Raw genomic sequence first — 13,418 nt, 5'->3', positions numbered from 1 at the left:
ATCATGAGCCGGAGTACTAGTAAGTTACAGTGAAAGTATAGGTTCAGGTATCACAAAAACAGTTAAAACGGTGGATTGCATAGTTAAGTAGTGGGAGCTCGAGCTATATGCAGCCTACTCCATGCTTGCCCAAACTGGAAGTCTCCAAAAATAGTTTTTAAAAGGTATTAATTGTTCATGAAAAATAATGAAGACATCACATTAATCATAGACGAAATATTATCTTCTTACTGCTGAAAATGGCTCAATGCCGCTACTGTTACAAAAATACTTGAGAATCTAGAAGAACAGTGTATTTTAAGTGTGGAGATGTGAGAAAGAATGAAACAATAGTCAAATAAAATGCTCCCTATAAGTTTATTGTGAAAAGTTGTTAAGTGATGTTAGTTCTCATCTACTTAATTGACAGACTACTCGTTGGTATTCTGGAGGGGAATTTCTTCGTCTGATGACGTCACAACACTCCATACCGTGGTGAAACCTAGACCAGATCACATGAGAAGACGCTGCTGTCTGAGTATTGTGTCCAATAAGATAATTAAGTTTATGACATCGACGAAGGTACCTGTTTAAACGCAATTCCTTGTCGATCTCCTCCAATGTCTTGCCTTTGGTCTCTGGTAGCATGAAGTAGAAGAAAACGGCAGCCACCATTGAGGTCATCCCATACATTAGAAAAGTCCCAGACAGACCTATTGCACCTGGTGACAGAAACACACGCATTTCCAATCCTTACTGAGCGATGGCACACACTTTACATATCAATCATGTTACAAAAATATCAGTGCACACCATCCATCTATCCTGTTTGTATATCACCCATCCTCAACAGATGACATGGGGCCTATCCCTTCTAAATTTAGGCGAGAGAGCTGGACACCAGTCAAAAAAATTACAGATCCTCTATTGGGTCGATTTGACCCAAATTTGAGTCAAGAACTGTGTCTTTCAGGGTAAAACAACTCATAAATATTGGTCAGATCCTTTACTTGGGTCAATAAATTGGGTAATTTTGTCTAAAACAACCCAGGAAGTTGGGTCAAATTGACCCATAAAGTGAATCGGTCCATTTTTAATCCAAAATTGGGTTACTTTTGACCCAACTGTTTTTAGAGTGTAAATTTAACTCTATTTGGAGTGTCACCACATAGACTCAGTTGTGCAGTAGAATAATATTTACACTTGGAAGAAAGTAAAATTAATAATTTAAATGAAATGAAATAAAATAAAAGTGACTCAAGGGTTGATGAACGTACTCAACCTTCAGCTTGGGAGACAGCCAATCTACTCACTGAGCCACGCAGCTCCTGCTGTGTGTTAGTATATCACTCGTGTCAACTGGAATCTTCCTAACTCCAAAACTGTGTTTTTGGTCTTCTCTTGGAAATAAGCAAACAGTAGAAGGGGCATAGCTCAGGTGGTAGTGTGGCAGTCTCCCAAGCTGAAGGTCGTGAGTTTGTTCCTCAACCCTTGAGTGACTTTTATTTTTTTCAATTCTATATTTCACTCTCTTCCAAGTGTAAATTTTAGCCTATTCTAAAACGGAGTCTATTTGGTCCCACTCTAGAGTCAAATTTACTCTAAATAGAGTCAAATTTACTGTGTAGAAAACCACACGATTCAACATTCATTATGAGGAGCATGTATAATTGAATATTTGAAAAGGTTTAAAAAAATAATAACAGGGTGGAGTTCAGTTAGTGATGTTATTTATATTCATTCAAAGATTGAACAATATTGAAATATAATCAAATTGTGACTTCTTTCCTCCACAATATTGCGATTTATTATGTGATTATTTTGTCAAGGCCATCAAAATTTTGAAGCTGAGAACTACTTTGGGTATTGATTTAAAGAGATTGGCTGAAATGATCTTTTATGATATGATTGTATGTTATTATTGATATTGATATTAGTTGAAGACACTGATCAGAGTAATATGATACCTCACAATTCGGAAACAGATGAATACCAATGTGTAGCAATATTTCTATAAATCTCTGGCAGTGTTCACATTCTCAAATGGTCACTTCTTCAACATTCCCAGGAAATCACAATGTCCCATCCCTTGTTAGCTATTTTTAGAACAGGGCCAGGAGCTACACGTGGTCCTTAGGAGCTACCTGGTGCCCGTGTGCACCACGTTGGTGACATCTAATATACATAATATATTTGTGTTAAACGTCACATTTACAGTACTGTCAAGTTCGATAATATTGTAAAATGACAAAAAATTAATTGCCTTATGCCCAGTTGAACTGAGCCGTACCATATCGAATTGGAATCCTACTGAATTGAATTGAATTGTATCAATTCCAAATGAACCGTCCTCCAATTGTATTGCACATACCATACATATCGAAATATCTTTTATTGAATAGATGCACACCCCTATTAGATGCACAAATATAAATTGTTCAGAGTAAAATAAATATTTTTTGGATGCAACTCATTCACTCCCAGCCATTTTCACTGAAGCAACCCCCTTCGCTCCTGGCTGTTTTACCGGATTTTTGACTGATTTTGCAAGGCACACAGAATATTGTGTTCTATTGCTTTAAAACCATGGAACCTATCAAAAGAAAGATTAAAGTCTCTTCTTTCATCAGGAATAAGAAGTATATTTGTATCTGTTTCCGTTTTGCAATTAGCATTAGAATATAGAAAAATGTCATCATTATTTACAAATTTGTTGAAAACACTGTGAAAAGAGCTTGTTGTAACATGGCCCTGGTTGATCGCTTATACTATGCTGCCACCTGCTGACCATTTTTTGTAATAACTACTATTGCTTTAACTCTTTGACTGCCAAAAACGTTAAATAACGTTTAGTAAAATCCTATGGAGGAGTGCCAAAGACGTTAAAAGACGTTTGTTTCCAAACAGAGGTGAAACTAACCATTTTCTATTGTTGATTACTGAAAAACGGAATAAGGTAGAAACAAACTTTTTTTTCTGATGGAAGATGAGAGTCCAATCTTTCATTTGGTAATATGTGTGTTTCCATAGTCCAAACACATAATTTTCTGTGGACCTTGAAAGATCAGTCAAAATGCTTAAATCGGCTGGCACCCACGGCATCCCTTTTCTGAAATGTCTGGCAGTCAAAGAGTTAAATTAAGCGACCTCTTCAGGTCATCTGCATCAAAGTATTTTGTAGGCTCTAGCATAAAAAACATTTTAAAACAACAACGTATAAATACATTTTATTAAAAAACGTATTTATATGTTTTTGGGTTTGAATGGGTTAAATTAAACTGGACGATTTCCCATAGCGGGTGACATCATCAGGTGTGCTTTGGCACAGTGATTAAGCAAGGCTGTAGATGGCGGTATAAGGGCTCACTGAAGACGTCCAGGAAGGTGAAGGCAACCAATAGGTGTGCACTCCAGTTGAAGCAGGTGGTGAATGCGAATGCTCTTCCTCGCACAGAAGCGGGAAATATCTCACTGAGGAGGAGCCAGGTCACTGCAACAAACAAAGAACACTTTCTCTTTCCATGATTACAAGATACACTTGGGTACAGAAGTATATGGACAATCAAAGAGTATTTAGGATTTCGATATTTTGATCCTTGCGACTTTAGCTTTATTTTGAGAGGTTTCACAAAAATATGGCATCAACCATTTTGTAAACGCAGCCATTGTATGCACTGTGCCTCCATTTTAAGCTGCTCTTACTTACTAGACTATGGTTGTGGCAGTATAGTTTTTGTTTGATGAAATCAGAGGATGATTAAGCCATACAATACCATTGTCCTGAGACAAGAGAAACCAATGGTGGTCGGACTGCGCATAGTCCCTGTCTAGTGAAGATAATGGCGCATGACTTTGGAGAAGCTCAGAAGTGTTCCGTGAACATTAACAACCACTGTCTAAGCTGCATAGGTTTTGTTTCTTCTTTCCAGACATTAAGTTTTGAAGAACTGTCATTTTAGCTCTAACATATGTGGAGATACTATGCATAAAATGGCTGCAAGTCATGCATGATAAATGTCTTATTTTTGTTAAACTGCTGAAAGTCTACATTTTCTTTATCAAAACCATTCTAGTGGAATGAAAAAACTAAATCTTAAAAACTCTGTTATTGCTAAAATACTTCTAGACTAAACTATAAATGAATGCTACATTATATAGGCTGTATTTTATACAGTATATTTTCAGGCTATCAGCTTCGAAAGAACAATGGATTCATGTTGATAATAAGCATGTACCTTGCGATAGAACTGATTTCTTTGCTTTGACTTAAGTGCAAAAAAATTGATAACATAATGTACAAGCGCCGTATGGTGGCAGTTAACTCAACTTGTTTCATAACAAGCAGCGGTTTAGCATAGTAAACAGAACTTCCCCAAAAAAACGCTTCAAGCTATTTTAATGGCACTCCCAGTTAAAGTTTACTGTCTGTTAAGTTTAATGTCCCATTGGGAATGAATGGAGGTTAAATACAGTTTGGTTGAAAATGTTGAATTTTGGGGAAAAAGGAAACTTTTGGAATGAGAAAAATAATAGCCTGCGTGGCCTGAATTTTTGGAATATGGTAAAATTAGAATGCTTTGAATCAGATGAATTATGTGGAAGTAGAAGCATGTCAAAATAATGGATGAAAGAATAATAGGAACTAGACAAAGTGCAATTTCTGTAGAAATTGCGTGGGAATGCTGAAAGCTGAATGCTAATAGCTAAATGCTAAGATTTGAATGCATGCGGAATGCTTACGAAGTAAATTGAAAGATAAATTATGTGAAAACGATAAATTATTAATTGTAGTTGAATGATAAATTAATAAAAAGAAAACTTGAACTGCGGATCTGTCTAAGGTGGGATTTGAAGCATTGCTTCCTGCTTACCGGTCAATTTTTTTTTAAGTCTGTACCAATGAAAATGAATGGGGAAAAGTTAATATTTAATATTAAATTGTGCGAAAACTGTAAGTAATGTGGAATCAGCCAATGTACTGTTTTCCCAGGAAGGCGTGGATTTTTGAAGCTAGTGAACAGTGTAAATGTATTATGTGGGAGGTTTTGAATGGCAAAAAAGTGTGGAGAATAAAAAGTACCTGAAATAATAATAAAGGTTAGAAACAACAATGCTGTCAGCAATCCCACAATAACATATGAATACTTTCAGCATTCACAAAACAATGCATAGAGCAGGTATACACTGTCTATTCTCAATAAAGTCAAGATGAATATACAAACTTGGTCCAAATCCAATGGAGTATGCAGTGACAACTGCCATCATGCACATGAGAATGATCCAGTTGAAAACTTTTTCACGAATGCTGGGAGAAAATTCCATAGCAGGTTGAAGTGTTTTTTCCGTTTTGTGTCCGGCAACTAGTGCACTAGCAGCTTGGAGTTCCTGGTTCTCATTAGGAGTTGAATTAAGAGGTGTGTAATTTCCAATGGTAAAATGAAATTGACTCGTCTTGTTGCCAATAGAATCCTCTGAATGGCAAGGCGCCACCGCACCATTTAACGAATGTCCACTGAGTAGTCCAATGCATATCAGACAAGTGGCCATGACACAGCATCCGCTGATGAGCAAAGGCCTCCTGCCCACTTTGTCAGAATACACCATGGAGGTGAGCGTGGCCACCACTTTGACCATTCCAATGCCAACAGATGCAAGTACTGCAGAGTTGTCGGTCTGAAATCCTGCTGAGTGAAATATGGTGGAGGCATAAAAGAGAATGTTTGGCTGGCCTGTGAACTGCTGAAAAAGCACCAGTCCCACTCCAATGATGGTGCGAGTCCTCATGTTGTCTTTACGCTGGAACAGGTACATGATATTATACTGCACCTTCTTGTCTTCGTTGCTGCCATTAGAGCAAGCGTCATCTTCGGTTTCCATGGCAGCCATAAGGGCTGTTTCGGAATGGCTACATTGCACCTCAGTGTTTGACGGGAGAAACCATATAGAGGCCAGTTGAATCAAGGTTGGTACTACAGCTAATCCAAACATCCACTTCCAGCCACTTTGCAAATCAAACAAAATGTAGTTTATCGTATAAGATACAAGGATGCCTACAGTAATCCCAGCTTCGTACAGTGTTACCAAAAATCCCCTCCGCCCAGGGGTTACCATCTCCGACACGAGGATGCAGCAGGACATGGAGGATTGACACATGGCGAAGCCCACCGTGAACCTTCCAAACAAAAGGCTTTGGTAGGAGCTGATAAGCAGGATGAGACTTCCACTCAGCATTAGGACAATACTGAGCAGGATGGACTTTCTGCAGCCATAACGGTCGATCAAGCCTCCTCCCAACAAAGAGGCCAGCAGGGCCCCGATCAACAAGGAGCTGACCAGCGCCTCTTGCTGGATGCAGCTGAGTCCGAACTCGGCCTTGAGCTGCAGCAAAGCTCCAGAGATGATGCCAAGTTCGTAACCAAAAACCAGACCTCCCAGTGACGACACAACACTGGCCAGCTGGAGGGAAGAGCAACCTAAGATGATGGAGACATGCAGAAAGAACGTCAACATTCTCAAGGACACTCTTTTCATAATACATACATTTACACATAACAGTTGGCTGGTGAATTAGATTATGTAAATATTTAACTTATTTGCTCCCAAAAATCGTTTTCAGAAACGGGATGTCGCCAGTGCCAGCCGATTTAAGCATTTTGACTGATCTTTCAAGGTCCACAGAAAATGTTGTGTTTGGACTATGGAAACACACATACTACCAAAGAAGAAAGATTGAACTCTCATCTTTCATCAGAAAAAAAAAAAGTTTGTTTCTACCTTATTCTGTTCTTCAGTAATCAACAATAGAAAATGGTTACTTTCACCGAAATTCTCTCTTTTGAAACAAAAAACGGAGAAAAAGAGCTTTTTGTGAAACGATGTTTTTCTTTTTGTAACTTTCCCATGCGTGCAAGGAGACGCAGCAGGATTTGCACAACAGATTAGTTTCACTTGCGATGGCTCCTTTCGCGTGCAGACGTTACACTTTCTTGACGGCCTTTTTTTCCGGGGAATAGCAAGTAGCAGACTGTACCCACTCCTCCGATGAATATGCATTGGACTCGGGGCACTCTTCGTCGTCCGATTGAACGTCCGCCTGAGCGTGCTCGGTTGTGTGCCGCGTTTTCCGGTGTTAGCATCGCTAGCCGGTGAACCTTTATGACGTCGTCATAGCCGCCGCGTCAACGCTTGCAACTTCAGCGTCAACCTCGGAGTCACCATCATCATCATCGATGATGATCATCGTCGTCATCAATGTGCTCTTTAGCGTTGGTCGATGCTTTTCGTCTTTGAAAAAAACTGCTCGACCGTGAGCTGCTTGCAACCGGTCGCCATGTTTTCTTCCCTTCCCCAGCCATTGTCCCCTCTAGCCGGTGAGGCTTTATGACGTGATCATAGCCGCCGCGTCAACGCTTCCAACTTCGGCGTCAACCTCGGAGTCACCATCATCATCATCGTCGTCATCAATGTGCTCTTTAGCATTGGTCGATGCTTTTCGTCTTTGAAAAAAATGCTCAAGCGTGAGCTGCTTGCAACTGGTCGCCATTATGGCTTCCTCAGCCATTGTCCCCTCAACACTCTAGCTCCGCCTCACGTCTTCTACTGACGCCTACCCAATCTTGTCAAAAGAGAGTCATTGCTGCCATCTAGGGGCCAAAAATAGTCATTAGGCTAACTAGATCTGCTTGAAACTTTCACAGCAGCTGGCCAAGGCTTTCCTCCACCCGTTTCAAATATATATATATATATATATTGGATGACGTCTTTTAACGTCATTGGCGGCCCTCCGTAGGTTTTTACTTGACGTCTTTTAACGTCCATGGCAGTCAAAGAGTTAAATATTGGCATGGTCCCAAAAATGTATTTATATATATTTTTTAATGTTCTTTTATGCTAGAGCAGGGCTTTGATGCAGCCTCTGACCAGAAGAGGTCACTTAGAAAAACAGCCAGCAGGTGGGAGCAGGGTATAAGAGGTCAGCCAGCGCCATGTTGCAACAAGCTCTTTTCCGCAGTGTTTTGAACAAGTTTGTGAATAATGATAAAACTTAGCTATATTCTGATGCTAATTGCTGCAAAATGGAAACAGATACAAATATACTTTTTTTTTCCTGATGAAAGAAGAGACTCTAATCTTTTATTTTGCTCGGTATTTTAAAGCAATAGAACAGAATATTCTTTGGACCTGGCAAAATCAGTCAAAATCCAGACAAACAGCCAAGAGCGAGTTGAGAAAATGAGAAATGGGTAAATTGATACAATGGCTGTGAAGCAACAATATGTGAAAGCTTTTTGTTCAGTATTTTTCTACCATGTTGTTGGTTCAAAACAACAACAGAAAAATCCAAAAGGGTTAGGGTTAGATTCTGTTTGAAGCCGTTCCACAGAATGCTTGATCTCCTCTGTCTATTGACAGCTATGCAAATTCAAGAGACAGATATTAAAATGAAGCCAGCAACTGTCCCCACTTCATCCCATGTATAATACAGTGGTGACAAGTGAGGGCCCGCTAAGCCTTTCACACAATTAGCAGCGCTGACCTAAATTTACAAACTAAATTCTAATATTTCTTATACAAAATTTTATTAATTTATTCCCAACATTATGTTGTATTTACAAAATATTTTCCTTGCTTCACTACTTCCCGCACATCGCTAGCATTGGGCCAAAACTTTGTATCTCCAAAATGGTCACTTTTCAGGAGACTCCCAAAACGGCATCTTTTTGCAACTATTAATATTGCATCGTCAAAGAGAGCAACCCATTTTCAACACTTTAGATTGGTCAAAAATTTGTAAAAATGACACCCACGCATGTGGAATGACCAATAATATTTCTGAAAAACTATTTAATTTACCAAATTTCGACATATGAGGTTTCTGTCATGTTCTGGGGGGGGGGGGGGGGTTGTTTGTTATGGGTGCTCTTGTTATTAATATCTTGTGTTCCTGGTTTCTTCCCTCGTCTCGTTATGTCTAACCATGTCCACCAGTGTGTTTCTTCCCTTCCTCAGGTGTGTCTCATTAGTGTTGGTGTATGTAGTCTGTTTTTTCCAGTTAGGGTGGGTGCATTGTCTATGTTATGTGTGGAAGTTCGTGTGTCAAGTCATCGCCACAGCCAAGTCATCGCGGAACGAAAATAGGCAAAGGATTATTATTATTTTGGTGGAAGAGTCTTAAGCCGAGAATGCATCATTATCGCGCATGAAGGTAAAATATTTTTTATTCTAAATAATTTTTAGCCAATCAGCGCCAAAACCCAATAGGGAGTTTATTGGTCTAGCGGAGTACCTACCCTCAAGTAGGACTTCCGCTCGTCCCCATAAGTTCCTGTAAATGTGGCTCGGTTGGGAAGGCTCCTGCAGTGGAGACGCGCACATATGGGGCTGGCCCCGTAAATTTATCCTGCGGTGGAAACGGGCCTATTGTCACAGCCAAGTCGTCCACGTTACAGCCAAATCGACCTGGTCACAGCTAAGTCATCCTCGTCACAGCCAAGTTGTCCTCGTCACAGCCAAGTCGTCTTCGTCACAGCCAAGTCGTCCTCGTCACAACCAAGAAGCCATAGCCCCAGCAAGTCAAGTCAAGGCAAATCAAGTCCTGTCACATCATGCTTGTTCCAGTCATGGCGACCAGTCTACTCACATCCCGTCCATTCATGACGACCAGTCTACTCACATCCCGTCCAATCATGACGACCAGTCTACCCATGTCCCGTCCTGTCATGGCGACCAGTCCAGTCACGCCCTGTTCAGTCATGATGACCAGTCCAGTCACGCCCCGTATGGCAACCAGTCCAGTCATGGTTGTCTGCTCTCTTTTCTCCCTATGGTTAGTTAAAGTACCACGCATTGCACTTGATTCCTGTTCCACTGCCTTGTTCCACTTGGCTCAGATTATATTAAACATGACAAAATAACACTATTTAAAAACAAAACTTACTTAGCCATGGTAGAAGAGCCATGGTAGAAGTCACATAAATAATGTCCAAAAGCATATCGATGTGACAACAGGCAAGTGTGGCTATTGTTTACAAATAGGACTCAACTTAACTCTCCAGCGTAAACCCCCGTGATCTTGTGGACACTGACAGCTCATGCAACGCACGCAGTGTGAATTGTGGCCGTACGTAAAACGCACCGGGGCCGTTTCGCAGTCAGTGTGAATTGGGCATCATGACAGTTTCTGCCCAATGCCAGCAAATATGTAAATAATTGTTAAGATTTTTTTTTTGTGCAATCATTTTTCAGCATCTTTAATCTGCCCGAAGCCTTCAGACTCAGTAGTGCTGGCCGATGTAACTTGCATTCCAAATAGGATTGTTCTTTTTTTTAATCGATCCGATTTTAAATTTGCCTCTCAGAGCCTGCTAGCTGGTCCACAATAATGTCAGTGGGTTTTTTTCCCCCTCTGATTGGTTAGTCAGAAAAATCCAAGTCCCCACTGAAGGGCCAGGTGCCAAATGTCTGCCATTGCTTAACATGTGATCCACATGAAATATCTTAGCTTTGCATTGATTTGATGGTAATGCATAAAGAATTATCAATCAATTAGGAATTATGCAATTTAACTTTTAAATGAAAAGAGACATTGCTTACCCATTGCCAACCCGTTAAAAGTGCTGTACAGCCATATTGCTTAGGTTCTTCTTAGGCCCAAGGAGACGTTTGTTCTCTGTGAAACAAATGCAAAACATCAATCGACGTTCCACTAGAAGGAAATCTCCAGTACTTGCTCTCCTGGACTGGCACCCACAGGGAGACAGATTCCTGCTCATCTGAGCCTCTAGAGCCTGCAAGAGTGTGGGGGCAGCAAGGTCACCATGACAACCCCCTTGTTGATTGCTGTGATTTCATTACTGGCTCCACTTGAGATAAGCACAACAAAATGCAAGCACATCTACATTCACTTAGCTTGCTTGCATTTGAGTCAATACTAACACACAAATCAAATCTGTCCTTTGTTTACAATACCTGATAGTGTTCGACATGTGAAAATCACATGCTTTTGTGGTGATGCCTGGATAAGGCTGCAACGCCAATATTACACTACTTTGTTTTTCTCTTTCGTAGAATCAAAGGACAAATATTTTGATTGTCAGTAACTAATTCAAAACTGGGCACATTTTACAGTGCCGTGCCATTTGTGTAATACAAGCTGTTGAGACTTCTCATTTGCAAAACCCATTGAAAAGCAAAATGTGAAATACATTTTGCAATTTTTTGTACAGCTTCCTGCCAGAAAATAAAGAGATCCCAAATACAAAATACAAACAAACATGCAGTTGTTATGAAATTACAAAACATCTAACAGGTGTAATCAGGCTCCAATAGTCATCCCTTTCAATAGCGATAGCTACATTTTTAACCTGGATTTAAAAGCATTTTAAATGAGCCCCATGAAATATAGTAAACAAATCTAGTACAGTAATACGTCACATTATTATTATTATTATGATTATTATTATTATTATTTCAAATTAATCGATAGTCATTCAATAGCAAGCCCTATCTTTTTGGTTTATATATTAAATTAATTGATTTATGTATAAAAAAAAAAGAAAAGAAAGAAAGAAGCAAAGCTTGTATCATACAACTACGATAAAACTCATTGTAGCAGCATTATCCGTCTCACATGGAATTTATTGATTAATTTGTCAGGTCACGGTCAAAACCACATAATAGCTTTAAATTAAAGCTATTAAATTTGTGACGTGACGGGTTCTTCTACTCGCTAGAAGTGGATAGGCTCACTTTGTCAAAGGATAAACATTCTCAGCTAAAACATTTTTCCCATAAAACACACAAATCAAGCGCGCACGCGTGCGCACACGCACACACTGCAGCGACAAGTTAAACTTTAGGGTATGGTCCTTATCTTTTCCAAGTACTGTACATCGTGAGAGGAAAATAACTTACAAGAGTTTCCTCCTCGTGCTCCAGTAAAGTTTACGCTACGTGGCAGCAGGCGCGTGAAGTTGCAGCAAAAGGCGACAATGGCCGTTCGGGAAAATCAATAGCGTAACGTCACTCCTGTCACACTTCATGTGTGTGCATGTGTTCCAAATGTATTTAAATAGTTGTCTTGTTTTCCGACTCCCTTCACAAAGCGTTGGAGATGGATGTTGTTTGTCCTCACAGTGCGTTGTTAGTTCACTCCTGGAATTCGATATGCCTTCTTCTTCAACTCAGACTGACAAACGATCTGTTATTTTATTTAAAAGATACTTATGCCGTGTTTGGGCAGAGAGCGTTTCCTACACCCACGTATGGTATCATTTGCCATGGCGTTAACCCATAAAAACCCAGACTCGATTTTCATTGAAGGCAAACGACGAACACGTTTTGAAAAGTTTGTTTTAAAATACTGCCACCCAGTGGCAGCTGGTGGAGTATTCTACAGGGGCAGTGCTACCGTACGCGTACAGTATGCACCGTAACAACAACAACAATAATAATAAGGGGGGGGGGCTTCGCATAGTAGGCGGGGTACACCCTGAACTGGTTGCCAGCCAATCGCAGGGCACACAGAGACGAACAACCATCTACACTCACAGTCACAGTCACACCTATGGACAATTGGGAGTGTTCACTTAACCTGCCATGCATGTCTTTGGAATGTGGGAGGAAACCAGAGTAACTGCAGAAAACCCACGCAAGCACGGGGAGAACATGCAAACTCCACCCAGGAAGGCTGAAGCCTGGACTTGATCTCACGTCTTCTGCACTGGAAGGCGGTCGGCTAACCAGTCACCCACCGTGCCGCTCATTGTTATCAATAATAATAATATTATTAATAATAATATTATTGTTAATAATAATGTACACGATGCAATTTTGAGAGAAATTGTTTGTGAATGTTAATGGTTAAACTTGCTGAAACATGATGTGTGGAGTAATTTGAGATGACAATCATGACACTGAATGAATGAATGAATGAATGAATGAATGAATGAATGCAGATGGCAGGGACACACAGTTTATAGTGGCAGCCATCTTGAAGAAGGCGATCCGCAATGGTACCGCTCCTCACCTTCATTTATATATAGGTATAGAGCAGACATGGGCAAACCCCGGCCCGCGGGCCAAATACGGCCCGTTATGCGTTTCAATCCGGCCCGCCGAACTTATCCAATAGAGCTAGAAAAAAAATCTTTTTTTTTTTGTTCAGCTCAGTGGGCGAGTGGTTAGAGTGTCTGCCCTGAGACTGGGAGGTCGTGGGTTCAATTCCCGGCCGGGTCATACCAAAGACTATAAAAATGGGACTGATTGTCACTCTGCTTGACACTCAGCATTAAGGGTTGGAATTGGGAGGTTAGATCACCACATGATTCCTGAGCGCGGCGCTGTTGCTGCTCACCGCTCCCTCAGGGGATGGGTCAAATGCGGAGAACAAATTTCGCCCCACTTAGATGGGCGTGACAATCAGTGGATCTTATCTTATC

General features: G+C 40.5%; 1 protein-coding gene across 1 annotated transcript; it reads right to left on the bottom strand.

Moving 5' to 3' along the window:
* Nucleotides 1-338: 338 nt before the first annotated feature.
* On the bottom strand, nucleotides 339-12,385 carry slc2a10 (solute carrier family 2 member 10). The gene is made up of 6 exons (XM_077574310.1): nucleotides 11,893-12,385; nucleotides 10,573-10,648; nucleotides 5,202-6,452; nucleotides 3,347-3,469; nucleotides 566-701; nucleotides 339-481 (listed from the first exon to the last, which is right to left on the bottom strand). The coding sequence occupies exons 2-6, from the start codon at nucleotides 10,574-10,576 to the stop codon at nucleotides 391-393; spliced, it is 1,605 nt and encodes a 534-aa protein (XP_077430436.1). The 5' UTR covers nucleotides 10,577-10,648; nucleotides 11,893-12,385; the 3' UTR covers nucleotides 339-390.
* Between the last annotated feature and the right edge of the window lie 1,033 nt (nucleotides 12,386-13,418).

Source organism: Vanacampus margaritifer, chromosome 8 (assembly GCF_051991255.1).
Source record: "Vanacampus margaritifer isolate UIUO_Vmar chromosome 8, RoL_Vmar_1.0, whole genome shotgun sequence".
NCBI lineage: Eukaryota > Metazoa > Chordata > Actinopteri > Syngnathiformes > Syngnathidae > Vanacampus > Vanacampus margaritifer.
Note: the sequence above shows the minus strand (reverse complement) of the source record. Positions and strands in the feature narration are given on the sequence as shown.